Genomic DNA, 14,930 nt, shown 5'->3' with positions numbered 1-14,930 from the left:
GAATGAAGGTGCCCAGTTTATTGCCGATTTTCTCCAAAGCCGCCGGTCTCCAGTAGTCGATAGGGAGGGAAAACAGGTGGATCCAAATAGGAACATGCTTGAATGTTTCCTGTTCTGGTGCGAAATTTGGTTTCCAGGGTCTCATGTAGAGGCCTGCCGAGGCATAGAAGTAAGGGCCTCCATCAAAGATGTGGTCTTTGTCTTCAAGGTTTGCAAAGACCACCGTAAAAAATCCTTTGGCCCCCAGGTGGAGTTTAACATCTCCTTTCGGCTTCCAAGTTTGCTTGATCCATTGGCATAAGGCTTTTTCTGTGGGCCAAAAGCCCATGAACTTGCATATCACTGCATGAATAGCCATATGATCCCTATAGGCTTGCAGTTCGGGGTCAGTGATGATAACCCTCAGGCTTTCTGTAGTTTTTGGCTTACATCGCCCCTGGTCTCTTTGTTGTTTGTTTTCCATGGCCGGTTCTTCTGGGTCTGGGCCTTTCAAGGGGGAGGTTTCAGCAGCCTCCGCTTCTTTGGTGTTCTTTCCTGCTCCTTGAGTGGGATCTGGTTTGTCTTTTCCTTCCAGAATTTTTATGCCTTTTGTCTGGTGTGGAAACTGGGTTTCCTTCGTGTTGCCATCCAGTTTTGTCTTCTTGCTGAGCTCATTTTTCCCGGTGGTGTTTGAGCCCGTGATCTGCACTCCTTCCAAAGGAATTTTACCTTTGTCCATCATTATTTGTTTGTTGGAAGGGGTCCCATTGGACCCCGCTTGCTTCATCCGTTGGGCCAGGGCAAGCCCCCGCTATCTTAGATCCGTGAACAGGGCACTGCCCCCTACCAGAGTGGGTAATAGTGCACAGACTGCAAACCAAAAGCCTAGGTCAGAGAGTTGCAGAGCTAAACTTTCTTTACTTTTCAAAAAAAAAATAAAAATTCACTAAGAGTTCATGTTGATACAGTTCAATAACCTATCACTATTATCTATTGGATTTTCTATAATATTTTAATATTATAAACAAAAGATGTTATAGTAGCAGTTTTTGGTTAGGACTTGCCTCAAGGACAAAACAAAATCCAACTTTGTTAAAGTTTTGATATCAAAGCTCATGTACTTAGCTACTATGCAGTGATATCCAAAAGTAGAGTAGAGTGACATGCAGAAATAACTATCTATAAACGCATAACAAACCAAGGGTCAAGTATTTGGAGGTTGAGCATCATCCTCCCTAGATATTTCCACACAAATTGGGCTCTCTATTCTTCCAATGTGCTTATTATTTATGGCTATGGATCTTCCTAAATATTTTGGAAATATAAATTAAAGATAGAGCATTCTAAATACTTTGAAACTATAAATGCAAAATTCTAAATATTGAAAATGGAAAATTCTAAATATTTTGGAACAAGATTAAAAATGGTCAATAAAGTTACTATATAGATTAATTTTGTTATAGTAATTTTTTTTTGTTCTTTTTCTTTTTCTTGGATTTGCTATGATTTTTTTTTTATAAGTTTTTAATATTATATTAAAACTTTATCTAAAAAATAATAACCAAAATCCAGCTTGTTCAAGTTATGAAATCAAAATTTCATACACTAAATTACTACACAGAGTGATCTCCATAAATAAATGTCTATATTTGGTTAGAAAAAAACACATGACAAACTCGCATCAACCCTGTCTAAAGTATTTGGAGTTTGAGCATCATTTCCCCTAGAGATTTCCATAAACAGATTGGTCTCTCTATCTTTCCAATGTGCTTATTAGTCCCTGCCTCCGGCACAGTAGGGACTATAGCGTTCGATACGGCGTTGACCGTCTATTAATTCACTAGTTGACCTGTTTTTTTGGGTTACTTCTATTTTAACCAAAGTTTATTGGGAACAATTTTGCGTTACGAAAATTTTAACCAAACTTTTGAATTTAGCCTCTTATTGCAGGCTTCACGTGCCCCAATGCTGTTTTTAGCGAGGGGAAGCGATTTTATCCTAAGTTTTTAAACTGGCGGTTGGGGCAGGTTACATAGCTTACAAGCTTACACTTGTCGTCACTGCTGGCTACCAGGGTTGTTTACAGCTGCCGAGATGGGTTTGTTCAGGCTGCCGAGATGAACATTCATTGAAATGATCTTAGAACTGAAGAGGGCACTTGTTTGTCAAGAACCAAAGAGTCCAACCACTTGAGGCAATCTGCTTCGTATTCAACTAGCGAGGATGATATGAAAATCCCTGTGGCTTCTGGCAGGCGCGAGGAATGCTTCACGAACCAGTGAAAGGCATCGTCAGACCTGTCCTGAACGGGAGTCGGCACATCCTTGGCTGGAATCGGCATAACCCCTGGTATTTCTATGCTAAAATCTGCGTCTTTAAATGAAACCTGTATCATAGAAAAGGAAAATTTCAGGGGTTTATTCACACATAGGCTAGCTAATTGTACATGTTTAATTTTTAAAATTTTCCTTAACCTACATCTCCAACACCAGTTTGGGAAGACATAACATGACAGAAAGCACATAAGCTTTTCATAGAAAAATAAAATTTCTGGGGTTTACTCACACATAAGCTAGCTAATTTTACATGTTTAATTTTTAAAATTTTCCTTGACCTGCATCTCCGACACCAGTTTGGGAAGACATAACATGACAGAAAGCCCATAAGCAGGTCAAGTGAAAAATAAGTAAGTGGGTATGTCTAGCTTGGTGGTCACGTCGAACATTGTAGAACAGAAAAAATGCAGCCATTTCTTTTTTTAATTTCCTCACCTTTAAATGAATCCATATTTTGTGGTTTAATCGTGTTTATTTACTGCAGACGATATAAATAATATTGAACAAGAAGAGGAGAAGGCTCAAGAGGCAAGAATTCATCTACCATTTCTTATGCAATCCGTTTCCCTTCTTTTGAGCCTGCCTCTCAAGCTGCTTATCAATCTGATGTGATCCACTCAAAATAAAATGAGATGGGTTGCATTGGGCAACAAAAGAGGAAAATCAAGCTGGGAATTGAATTCAAAATTCACTGAATTTACTGGTCTTAAGGTCTTGGTGAAATTAGACAATTGGGTAGTTTGAAGGTTAGCATCTTCATTTTTGAGTTTAGAAATGTGTCTAATGGAGACATGGTGGGTAGAAACTGTTTAATACTGGCAAGAACAAGAACAGTTAAAAATAATTGGACTCTGAACAAATAGAGGACTAGAAAGAGAAAGGAGACTTAGAGGTAGGAGACATAAAGTTTTGAAATACGGTAAATTGAAATTTGTAAAATCACGCTGAAGTAGCCTCTAGTGATCTCCAGTGATTTCTTGAAGCACAAATTCATCATAACTTATAATTGACTTTATCCTCCAAAGACACTTGGCATTTCTTTTGAGAATTGAGGTATTAGTGGGCAAAACTCACATGTTTGGTTACTGCAGGTAAGCGTCATTTAAGGTAAATTACAACAGAGTAGGATTCAAATGAGTATCAGTTACTACGTAGGTTTCAAGACTTACTTGTGACTTGAGGTGATTATCCAAACTTTTTGTTAAATGTTTTCCTTTTTCTCAGCAATTTATTGTTGAAATGAAAAGCTCATAGTTTGCGGTTTGAATTTCATGTAGAATTATTTCTACAGTGACCTTAGATATAACAACAAACAACAGAATTAAGGCTTCAATTCATCATGAAGTTTAGAAGACAATACCTTTATTCTACCAGCAAGAATGTTGTTCATCCCTCGTTCCCTGAGACATGCACCAGTCTTTTTCCAGTACAAAATCAATCCAAGCCCAAAAGCTATATGATCCACTCCATGGGAATCAACGACTGGCCAAACCGAATAATATTACAGTGGGACGATTGATGGACCAACTGATCTTAATATCACTCTCTACTCCTAATTTTTCAAACAGTACGTCCTGCAACTTATCATGGTGGCTGAATTTCGAGCCATTAGTCAGCCTGGGAAGTCTCTCCTGATCCGGAACCTCGTCAGGATCAATAATCAAATCCATGGCGGAAATATCATGAGTGCCCGGATAATGCTCCGTTCCCGTTTGCAGACACACATGTTCCAGATTGGGGGCATTGGGAATAAGACAATCCAAGACATTTGCAAGCATTTTACTGTTCAAATCGGCCTCTTCGATTCCTCGGCGGGCATTTGCGATCACCCAGAAGACGTGTGTGACATCAGTGAGAGGCAACGTGGGTTGCATGCAAGCACGATGTCAGCTTTTGTTTGTCTTGTTTCTTAGCCAGTCGTATTTCGTGTTATGCATAAGTCAAGCACATGGGCCATGAATTAATTGCGATTATAGTTATTCGGTGACGTGGCTTACGGTAAGCTTTGTTTTGATGTCAACAAGATTGAGTTACTGGTTGCTCGGCCTGTACCTTACATGGCCAAGGGATAAAGTGACAATATTTCCCGCGATGGAAGTCATTTGTCTACTTGACTAATCATTTTGGAAAAGATAGCAAGGAAAGGGGGGAGGGTTTGATTAAGTTATCAGTAATTTTGGGACCGTAGTTACATCTCTGTTCCTTGTCGCTATCCATGAGAAAGAAGTCTTTATGAAATGGAAAAATGAAAATTACAGGAGCGAGTGCATTGATGGAAGGGTAGTAAAAAGTAAAGTTTGGCATATCTAGGGAAGACGACTTGACACTTGTATATTCTCATTTGACACTTAGCCACCCAGTCAGGCACTTGTATGTCTCTTGTCCTTCTTGGCGACAAATGTCTCAGCGCTCTCTCATGGTTGTCCTCGCTAGCGTTCCTTGTTCATATTTCTATTTTGACATTAACGTTTAAATATGCGTAGATCTAAGTTGCATGGGAATAGTTGTTAATACACTAAATTTTCAAAATAGTGTTTTTTTTCATATTTCTATTTTGACATTAACTTTTAAATGTGCGTAGATCTAAGTTGTATGGGAATAGTTGTTGATACACTAAATTTTCAGAAAAGTTGGGATCCATTGCGAATAGGGAATAGTTGTTGATACAATAAATTTTCAGAAAAGTTAGGATCCATATGTGAGGAACAACACATGGATATTGTTAAAAATAACTATGAACTAAAAACAAATGATAAATTTGAAACTATAACTAAGCGATGGAGGTTTGTGCAGAAAGATTGTTCCGCCTTAATCCAGTGCAAGAAACAATGCAAAACAAGCGACCCCAGGTTCTCAACCCCGACAGGGACTACCGCTACGGCAGTGGCTCCCTTGTTATTGATGGCTATGGCTCTTCGTCCAAAATTACAGGGTTTACTGGAATCTCTTAGGAAACTTGAGAACCCTCCTTCGAATTTGAAGTTCCTGCGTCCTCAACCATCTATGAAATTGTAATATTTCATAGGGCCTATTGTGGTGTGGCATTGGAGGTTAGTTGCTTTGTTGCTAGATATGAGGAATAATTTCTTTAGAGGGCTTATTGCATTGTGGTGTTTGAGATTAGTTACTCGTGTTAGATATGAACAATGCATTCCATATATATGGTTGATTTCTTTGTTTAGTTTCTTGAAAATAACCGAATTCATTGATTTACATAAGCCGTAGTGTATATGTTATACTTTCTGAAAACATTGTGGTAGTTTTTTCCTATTTTCCGGTCATTTGGCATGTCTTTGGCAATTGTACCCGGTCTTGACATTTTTCGTCTCTAGTAGTAGATTGAATTGAAAGATTTTTAATGACGTCCATGAGACGAAGACAGTGTAAGGGACCCAAATATCCAATCAACAAAATGTCATACAATCAAGTTTCTCTCCATAACAACTTTTTTGGTGTGAATCATGATAAAAAAATCTCAGACAATCAAGTTTCTCTCCATAACAACCCTCTTGGTGTGAATCATGATAAAAAAGTTTGCCATCTTGTGAAGCGTTCCTTCCACAAATAGATTACATAGACTGTCCACTTCCAGGTCGCTTTCAAACTGATTGCGAATGTCCTTATAGGCAAGACACTCCATGATGAAGTGCCATTTCGTTTCAACACTCTCTTCTCACAAAAGACACAAGTTCTTTCTTCCCACTCTTCCTTGGGAACTACCCATCTACCTGTTTCATATCTAAAATGATGGGATCTGGTCCTTAACTTTGAAAAAGCCTCTAATAATCACCTCACTTTGCATCTATGCTCAAATGTCCTGTTTTCGTCATCGAAGCATCTTTATGAAAGCTTTTGAAAAGGAGCAGGTAGTGTTCTGAAATCCAACTCTAATATTTTCAAGAAACAAGAAAATATTTCTATGAGTGTTCTTGCCAGTGCTACAGTTAAATATGGTTGGTCTAGCACGAGGTGTGCCAAAGCATTTTGTATTTTTAGTGGCTGCAATCTGTATAGAGTGAATCACTATTTTTATAAAATTGTTCTTTGGAGTGAGATAAAGCCTATAGGCTAAGCTCCAATGTGGTTCTATGGTTTGGTTTTCCCATAGAGGACCCGATTCAAATAATTACCATGGGGTTTTTTCTTCACCTTGTCACATTTGAAATTATGGTTAAATTAATGAAACTTTTTAACACATAATTTTGAGTGGAGAAGTACGGCATATGGAGAATGCTGGTTTCAATTTTATATGTTGTTTTTTAACATTTCCATTATTAGAAATTTAATCAAACAAATGTGTAGGAATATTAGTAACTGAACAAAGGATTTAAAGTAGGGAATCCTGCAAAAACTAGGTCAAACTAAAGGATATTTTATTTCTATGTTAGGGTTATTGAGGGGGGATAGGAAAATATATGGAATTAAGTAGAGGATATTTTATTTTATGATAAGGTTGTTAAATAGAGATAGGAAAATATATGGAACCTTAATTTTTAGATAGGGAAATCTCTAAGAACCCAACTAAATACATGATATTTTGTGTTTTGTTTTGGGTTACTAATTTTGATAAGAAAATTAGAAAGTGTTGGACACCTAATCCTAAATGGGTTAGTGTGGAAGCCGAATAGACCAAAGCAGTCCAAGAGACCTTGGGATCTGAAACCCAAGAGTCATATGTTGTACTATAAATGTATATCTCATGTTAATAAAAAAATGAACTGCATGATTTATCTTTCCTATTCTATGTTTCCCATGTGTGTTTAACATGGTATCAGAGCGGGCGATCTCCTGCCCTGCTCCATTGTGAGCCACCTGTTTCTGTGAGCCACCTGTTTCAGTGCTGCCATTCCTCTGTTGTGAGCAGTCCTGGCCCTCTGCCATATTCTTTTCAAGCGCTGCCTTATAACGCCTCTGTCACCACTGCGCTCTGTCCATAAATGCCCCATTTAAAAGCGCTGATCCATATGCGATTTACTATTATTGGCTGTCCTGACTACCAAGCGTTTCATGATAATTACGCTGCTCATTTCCCATACAATACGCTGCTGTTGCCTGAAGCCTGCTCCATGCAGATGTTGTCAGTATACGTTTTATTCTCTGAATAGGCCGCCCTCCAACCATTATGCTCAGTGAATATCGCTGGTTACTTGCAATGGATAGCCAACCATGGATAGAAATAGCCAGCCTGGCGACTTGGGCAACGTGCGAAGCATGTGCCGCTGATGATTGAGGATTCCATTGATGGTCGCAGTGAACCACACCCAACTTCCATTCCCAGCTTTGCTGCAACTGAGAGAGCATCCACAGAAGGCATATGGAGTCCTGACCACCTGAAACAGCCACCAGGATTCTCTCCCCCGCCTGCAATAGGTGTCTGTCTGATAAATTTCGGGCCAGTCGCTTCACCAAGATTTGAGCGAGGTCGTGGTCTCGTATGTTTGTATTTGCTCGAGAATTTGATTTGAGTTCCAGAGAAAACCCTGCAAGTGCTGAAATTTTGTGAATAGGATGAGGTTTGGGGTATGACAAGAGGATTTTGGGTGTAAACAGAAGCGGTGATGGCCTTTCGAGTTTGTTTTTGAAGATTTAAGTGTATGAAGATTATTTTACAAGATATTTGCAATGGCTTTCAATATCAGTAGAAAACGCTGCCCGAGTCTATCCGACATTGCTTGGAGAGCACGCGTGATGCGATTAAGAGCCGAAAAGCCTGATCTATAGGTCTGAGCTGCAGTGACGGTGTCTGGATTGCATCTTCTGCAAGCCCAGAATTTCCAGACAAATTAGAGAGTGGGACTCGAGATTTGATCAGCTCTGTTATGAGTTTCTAACTCTCTTTTCAATATTTGCTAGTGCTGGACAAATTGGTTCATCCTGCACATAATTAAGTTGACTAAGGTGCCATAGCTTTCATGGAAATTGAGAGAGAAGGCATTCAGATCTGTGGGTTAAAGTGAAATGGAAATACTCAATTGCATGCTTTAACCTTCTGCTCGTCAATATATACCATCCTTTGTACACTCAGGATATGATCTTTCAAGTACTTTTCATCTATTTCCATCCGTTGCTCAAACATACTACAATACTTCTCATGGCGTTTTAAATGCCCTTGCTCAGCCAGCTTAAGATTAGAAATTATTTTCTTATTGTTTTCAACCAAAGTTGATTTGATCCCTGATGTCATGGATGATACTTTCCGCTTTTTCCCTGTAAAATGGTTGTCTCTATCAATGGAAGTATCCCCTTGACCCTCTAGCGGCATCTCAAACTTCATATCCTTATGCAATGGGGTATTTTCTGAAGCAGCATTGTGTTCAAATGCTCCATAATTGGACGCTGATGTATCAATAACCATGTCTCCAGGATGAATAGTTCGATTCTGACCAAAGTGCTTTTCCATTGCATCAAATATTTCCTTTGTGAAATTTGCTGGTAATTTCTTATCTATGCGCATTGTGTTCTTTTGCTGGAAGTTGATGGAGCGTTGGCAAGAATACCGATTAGACTCAAGCCCGAATTGAGTCTTCCAAAGCCTCTCTCAACGTTCATAGATAGGAACGATCGCGGAGTCCTACAATCAGATATATAAGGCTGTTACGCTTTATAGCTTGGCTGAATAAACATTAGATTTGTGTGAAAGATTGATATCGGCGGAGTTTCTGTTATATCTTATAAGAAATTTCTGCATTTGCTCTAGGTTTTCAGGCATCTGAAAGTCTTGAATATTTGTCTGGTTCCCTGTTATATTCTATTTTGGTTTGTTGCAATTTCAATTTCGATGGCAGACGTGAACATGGTAGCTGGACGGGTGTCTTGAGAACCCACTCATTTTTTGCTGCTGCCTGAGTTATCTCCTACCCGAGTTGATTTTCTGCCACCTGAAGACAAGTTCACACCTGAGTCCTTGAATTCGAAGTACTGAGTTTGCTGAGAATGCATAAGACCGAGTGCATCAGTTGAACGTGGCCAGATTTAATTCCTATGACTGAATCCCCAGTTCTGAGCTAGCCACGAGTTCTAAAAGTGACAGCAAGGGAGTCGTACACCACTTGACAACTACTACCTGGGGATGTGTTTGGTGGCTTCAACATCTGGCAACATTTTCCAGCAGTCGAACATTTATCGACTGGTTCATTTGCAACTAGTAAAAGGTGTTTTACATTTGAAGCAGCAAGCGATGGCAGAGTAGAAACAATTTTCTCTCTTTAGCAGCCGCACCATTCCTTGGATTCTGAACATAAAGCTTTGGTCACATTACGAGAAATAAAGGAATTGTGCCACAAACTACAAATTTCTTGTCACAAGAAAACAAACGAAGGAGCATCAGTTTAAAGTTACACAAGAATGTTACTGTAGAACTCTGCATATCTGTTTTATAAATTTTTTGAGGGTTAATGCAGATCGAGATTTGCTGGAAATGAAAGGCAACAGCTTTGTTTTGATGTATCGAAAATAAATTGTCAAGTATTAGTGCAAAGCCTTTGAAATATATGCTAAATTTTCCAGTCAAAACAAGTGGTGGTGATCCCTTTTGATATTCAGTGTACAATTTGGTTGAAGGCAACTCAAATATTTATGTTCACTGATGAAATTGAGTTGTGAATCTACATAGGTCGGATTTCTTGAGACAATTTGTTAATTGCAATGCTAAATTGGCCATTTACTTAACAGAATAAGATTTCAGAGTCAGTACTCCTTTGGCATTGGAGAGGGGACTCGTGAACAGTTGATTCAAAGCTCGCCTCGCTGAGTTCATCTTCCTGATCTGAGCCGAATTATAAAGTGTTTGTACTTGGAGGAGCTCAAACACAGTTATCTAGTTACTTAATATATTGCTGCTGGTTGGTCTGTTGGTATTCTGGGTCAATTTCTACCATACCAGAATGAGTTTGTCACAATTTGGATGCCATTTAGAGACTATTTGTGTGGCTGTATATTCTTCTCATTAGCTGATACTGAAGTGTTGATATACGAAGGAGTATTTGAAGGATCCAAGCAAGTTTGCAGTTGCTGCTGCCCCAGTTGTGGAATTGTATTTAAAATTCATTATAGTGCATTGATTCCTTGATTCCACTGCTGCATAAAGATTTTGGTGAGCTGATTGTAACCTTTTATGTTGCACACTGATCATTTGCTTACATTTATAAAGGATATTGCTGTGTACTGTGAGTGGATATTACTTTTCTGCATTAAGTAGTAGTTGTGATCAGTTTTTAAGGTGTAAATCAAACATTGAAGAAAAAATGGCCAGAACCAGTGAAGTATTACAGTTCCTTAAAACTCTGATATTATCTACTGTTGATGACACATTACAAATCAGCAAAGGATCTCTCTCAGAAATTCAGACATGTCTACAAAATGCACAGGAAAAGATCGATTTTTTGCAGCTTGAATTACAGCTACAACAAGAAGAGCTACATCAAAATAGACACCATTCTGAACCTGCTTTTGTTCAGAACATTGAGACAACCACCCATCAGCAGCATGTTAATAATGTTATAGTTTATTCAAATAAAGCAGCAGTTGTACATGCAGATGCAGAAACTCAGTCTGCACTTCCCAAGCCCATCGTCAGACCTTGGGAACAGCTTGTCCACAACAAGCACAAAACTGGTCTTGGATATGACAAGGACTTGTCCTTTCATATTCCAGACTATGCCAAGCCCATTCAGTTTCAGAGTGCTGGATTCATTCATGACAGTTCACCTGCTCCTCATGACAATTCAGCTTCAGCTGTTCCAGATTCTGCCCCTCTTCTACAGCAACAACAACAACAAAAAAAACAACAGATCGTGAAATGCCAACACTGTGATCGAGTTGGCCATTTGAAAGATCACTGTTTTGATCTTCATCCATGTAAGCACTGTCATAAAACCAGTCATTCTTCACACAGATGCTTCAGAAACAAACGTCCTGCAAGAACAAAGATTCATCTTGGATGGATCGCTTCTTGGCAATGGGCATCAATAGCCAAGAAGATATTCCAAACGCATGTTAGAACTTGTTCTAGAGTATTGAACAGTCTTGCAGTTGAGTTTTCTCCATCATCTCACCTTGTATCTGACAGGGGGGGAAATGATGGTCATCTACAAGCTTCAAAGCCACATCAAGCGAGCCTGAGCCACAACCTGCCACACCAGTTTCAGAGTTGTAGCCAGAGACAAAGATGCCCGTGAACATGCCTTCAATTGGCAATCTGGGACACTTCCTCTAGCAGAAGACTTCAGCTTCTTGCCAGTTTTGGAAGAGTTCTAGGAACAAAATTGAGAACACTTCCTCTAGCAGAAGACAACAGCTTCTTGCCAGTTTTGGAAGAGTTCCAGGAATTGCATTAAGCATTCCAGAGTTGTTGGTCATCCTTAAACCATCACAGGTTGAGACTTCCCTTTTCAGGTTGAAGTTTTACCTTTTATGCGGGGTGAGACCTCCCTTTTATGGTTGAAGGTTTCCCTCTTTAAAACAATTGGATCACTTCCTCTAGTAGAAAACTTCAGTTTCTTGCCAGTTTTGGAAGAGTTCCGGGAACTGCACTAAGCGTTCCAGTGTTGGTGGTCATCCTTAAACCACCGCCCTTTTTACCAACATTTCATAGAGCACATTCAGCCTAGTGCTGCCATGCATTTTTTGCACATTTTGTATTACAGCTCTCTTCTTGGACTCATACATAACCCTTCGGATTAAGGGGGGGAATGTTGGACACCTAATCCTAAATGGGTTAGTGTGGAAGCCGAATAGACCAAAGCAGTCCAAGGGACCTTGGGATCTGAAACCCAAGAGTCATATGTTGTACTATAAATGTATATCTCATGTTAATAAAAAAATGAACTGCATGATTTATCTTTCCTATTCTCTGTTTCCCATGTGTGTTTAACAGAAAGAGACATTGTAATAAAATTTGTATTTTTTTAATAATATTTTAATTTTGTAAAAATACTTAATATGAAGAGATGTTATATTTAAAAATATTAAAATAATATTTATTTTTACAAATTAATAAATGTGTAGTTTAATTTAAGATGAAATGATTTTTTTCACGATCATTTTTAATGTGCATAATTCAAGTGAGAAAGACTATTTCGTCTATAAGTTAGACTACATCATTAATAAATAGTAATAACAAGAAAAATTAATGTCGACCATAAATAAAATACTTTAATTTCCACCCTAATTTTATATCAACTTTATATAGATAGATAAAGTAATTGAAGATTAAAAAATAATAATTTAGTTTTTAGTATGAGAGAGAGATATAGTTTCTTCTCTATTTAAAATGAAGTTGGATTGAAGCTCTTCTAGAGGGTTTTGTGTGGGAAAATATGTTGAAATAGAGCCCCAATCTCCTCTCGATGTGTCCAAGTTGAGTAGCATGATGGAGTGATTGGGGATCCACTCTCCATATTTCGACATTGGCTTTCTCATATCCAATGCTTGCGATAAAGTCATCGAAGATGAGTGCAAGTCAAAGATTGTCAAGGAGACGATAAAGCTCCAACAAAATATATTTTGCATGATTTTAAGCAACAAGGGGGACAAATTGAAGCCTAATTCCGACAATTTTGTTGAGGTTGGGGAACATCACATGTGTTGCCACCACTGAGAAGCCAAAATCTGGTCACCACGTATGGAAATGGCACAATCATATTATGTTTTATGATGAAGAAAAGGGTTTATGCCTTAAGTACAACTATGCCAATTATTTCTAACGTTTTGAGGCAAGATGAAAATGTTGAGGCTGAGAAGGTTGTCGAGAATTTGATTTTGCAGGATCCTCCATTGGGGTGGTGGATAGCCTAGAAAATCAGAACCACATAAACTTAAGCAAATTTTGATTCAAAATTTTGCTAAAACATAGACCTTTTCAATGGATCCAAACTTTGGATTATGAAATACAACCTTTAGATACCGTGCATGCTTTCAAACATGGAATTTACATGATTCTTGTCCACAGGCTAAAATTCCGCAAAAGAAGAAGAAGGGAGGTTTAGAAAATAAAAGGCTGACAACATTTTGATCCCATTTTTCAGAGGACGATGAAGAGGAAATCAAGGAGGACCATCCAACACGAGATGCTATGAAAAATCATAATCCATATGACATGCACAAGCCACGCTAAATGTACAAGAGACAAAACTGATCCATGCATATGAACATATTGGAACTATGGTGCGCAAAGAGGATGGGTTGGTGGGAACAAAGGGATTGCATGTATCAAAAAAATTCAAATTTGATAAAGAACACCCCCCTTTGGTGACTATGTCTAAGTTGGAATTGGTTCCTATTGACTCATCTGCAAGGGATTGTCAGAAGGTCTAAAGAAAGAAAGGAAAGAAAGAGAAGCTAAGTAACTATTATAACACTTAACTCCTATTCTGTATTATTTTAGTTTTAGAGCCGTGAGACTCTTATATTCTCTCACAAGACTCTAGTCTTGCATATCACAAATGCTTTCAGAGATATGCAAAATGTCATTTTGTTTAGTTGCAATTTAATTATGTTTTTATTTTTATTTTTATTATTTTTTTTTGCCAAAAAAATAAGAAGTTTAGAGATGACATGTAAAAATAATATTATTAATATTTTATAATGTATAACTCATTTTATGTTTAATTGACATGTCATATATGTTTGTCCACATGTAAAAATAATATTATTAATATTATATAATGTGTAATTCATTTTATGTTTAATTGACATGTCATATATGTTTTTCCATGTGTTAACTATAAATAAAACATTTCAATGTCCATATTAAATAACATAATTTTATACCAACTAAAATTAAAGTAATTTAAATTAAAAGAATATTATATCTAAATATTAGGGAGCATGTATTAACATTTTAATGTGGAGAATTTTTTATAGTTAAAATATTTTATTAAGATGTTGCTCAAAACAAACATATATCCATCTTCATTGTGGATCTAAAAAGAGCCAAGATGAATCAAATCTATAAAGATGCAAACTTTTCACTTTGTAAATTTTTTTCATATTTATAGTAGATCAAGAATCGAAATAGATCTATGCTAATATAATATTTTATTTCTACAAATTATATTTAATTTTTTTGAATATATATATAAAAAATAAAATTAAATAATATGGTTTTGCTGGTTTAATTTAATTTTATTTAATTTACTAATTAACATAGTAACATGTGTTTTGGTTTTGTTGGTTTAATTTAATTCAATAATTATATAACATATGGTTTGGAAATCAACTTCAATGCTCATTGAATTAAGGTTTCTGTGATCCATATCAAGTTTTTGAGACAAGTTTTCTGTTATAATCACATCAAAACCGTCAAGTGTGGTTCAGATGAAGAATCGGATTTAGGAAGCAAGTTAAATAGAGAGACCAATCCATTCAACGGTTAGAAAAAGGGCTACTTTGACCAAGAGAAACAACTACATTTGACATGGCTTCAACTACAATTGACAGGACGAAGAGTTTGGGAGAAATAATTATTAATTAACTAATTCGGTTGTTTAATGGATTTATTTAAATATATTTGTTTATAAATTCTTTTAAATATGTTTATAGTAAAACTAATCAAAAACTTAAAAATATATATATTTTTATTAAAAATATGAAAAATATGTAACTATCCCAATATAT

The 14,930-nt window shown here is 37.2% G+C and overlaps 1 protein-coding gene across 1 annotated transcript; it reads right to left on the bottom strand.

The window, feature by feature from the left end:
* Positions 1-7,292: 7,292 nt before the first annotated feature.
* On the bottom strand, positions 7,293-8,769 carry LOC149218130 (uncharacterized). Its single transcript, XM_089386485.1, has 2 exons — positions 8,302-8,769; positions 7,293-7,676 (listed from the first exon to the last, which is right to left on the bottom strand). Exons 1-2 carry the CDS (start codon positions 8,767-8,769, stop codon positions 7,293-7,295), a joined length of 852 nt encoding a protein of 283 aa, XP_089242611.1.
* Positions 8,770-14,930: the final 6,161 nt, after the last annotated feature.

This window comes from Pinus tabuliformis, chromosome Q (assembly GCF_031772625.1).
Source record: "Pinus tabuliformis cultivar Carrire ecotype Pingquan chromosome Q, CPIR1, whole genome shotgun sequence".
NCBI classification, from domain to species: domain Eukaryota; kingdom Viridiplantae; phylum Streptophyta; class Pinopsida; order Pinales; family Pinaceae; genus Pinus; species Pinus tabuliformis.
Note: the sequence above shows the minus strand (reverse complement) of the source record. Positions and strands in the feature narration are given on the sequence as shown.

Excerpts from the sequence above, each read along its gene's own strand:
- LOC149218130 (XM_089386485.1), bottom strand. The coding sequence starts at position 8,769 with ATGCGCATAGATAAGAAATTACCAGCAAATTTCACAAAGGAAATATTT. Across the intron at positions 7,677-8,301 it reads TATATATTGACGAGCAGAAG|GCGGGGGAGAGAATCCTGGT; the intron begins GTTAAAGCATGC and ends CACCTATTGCAG.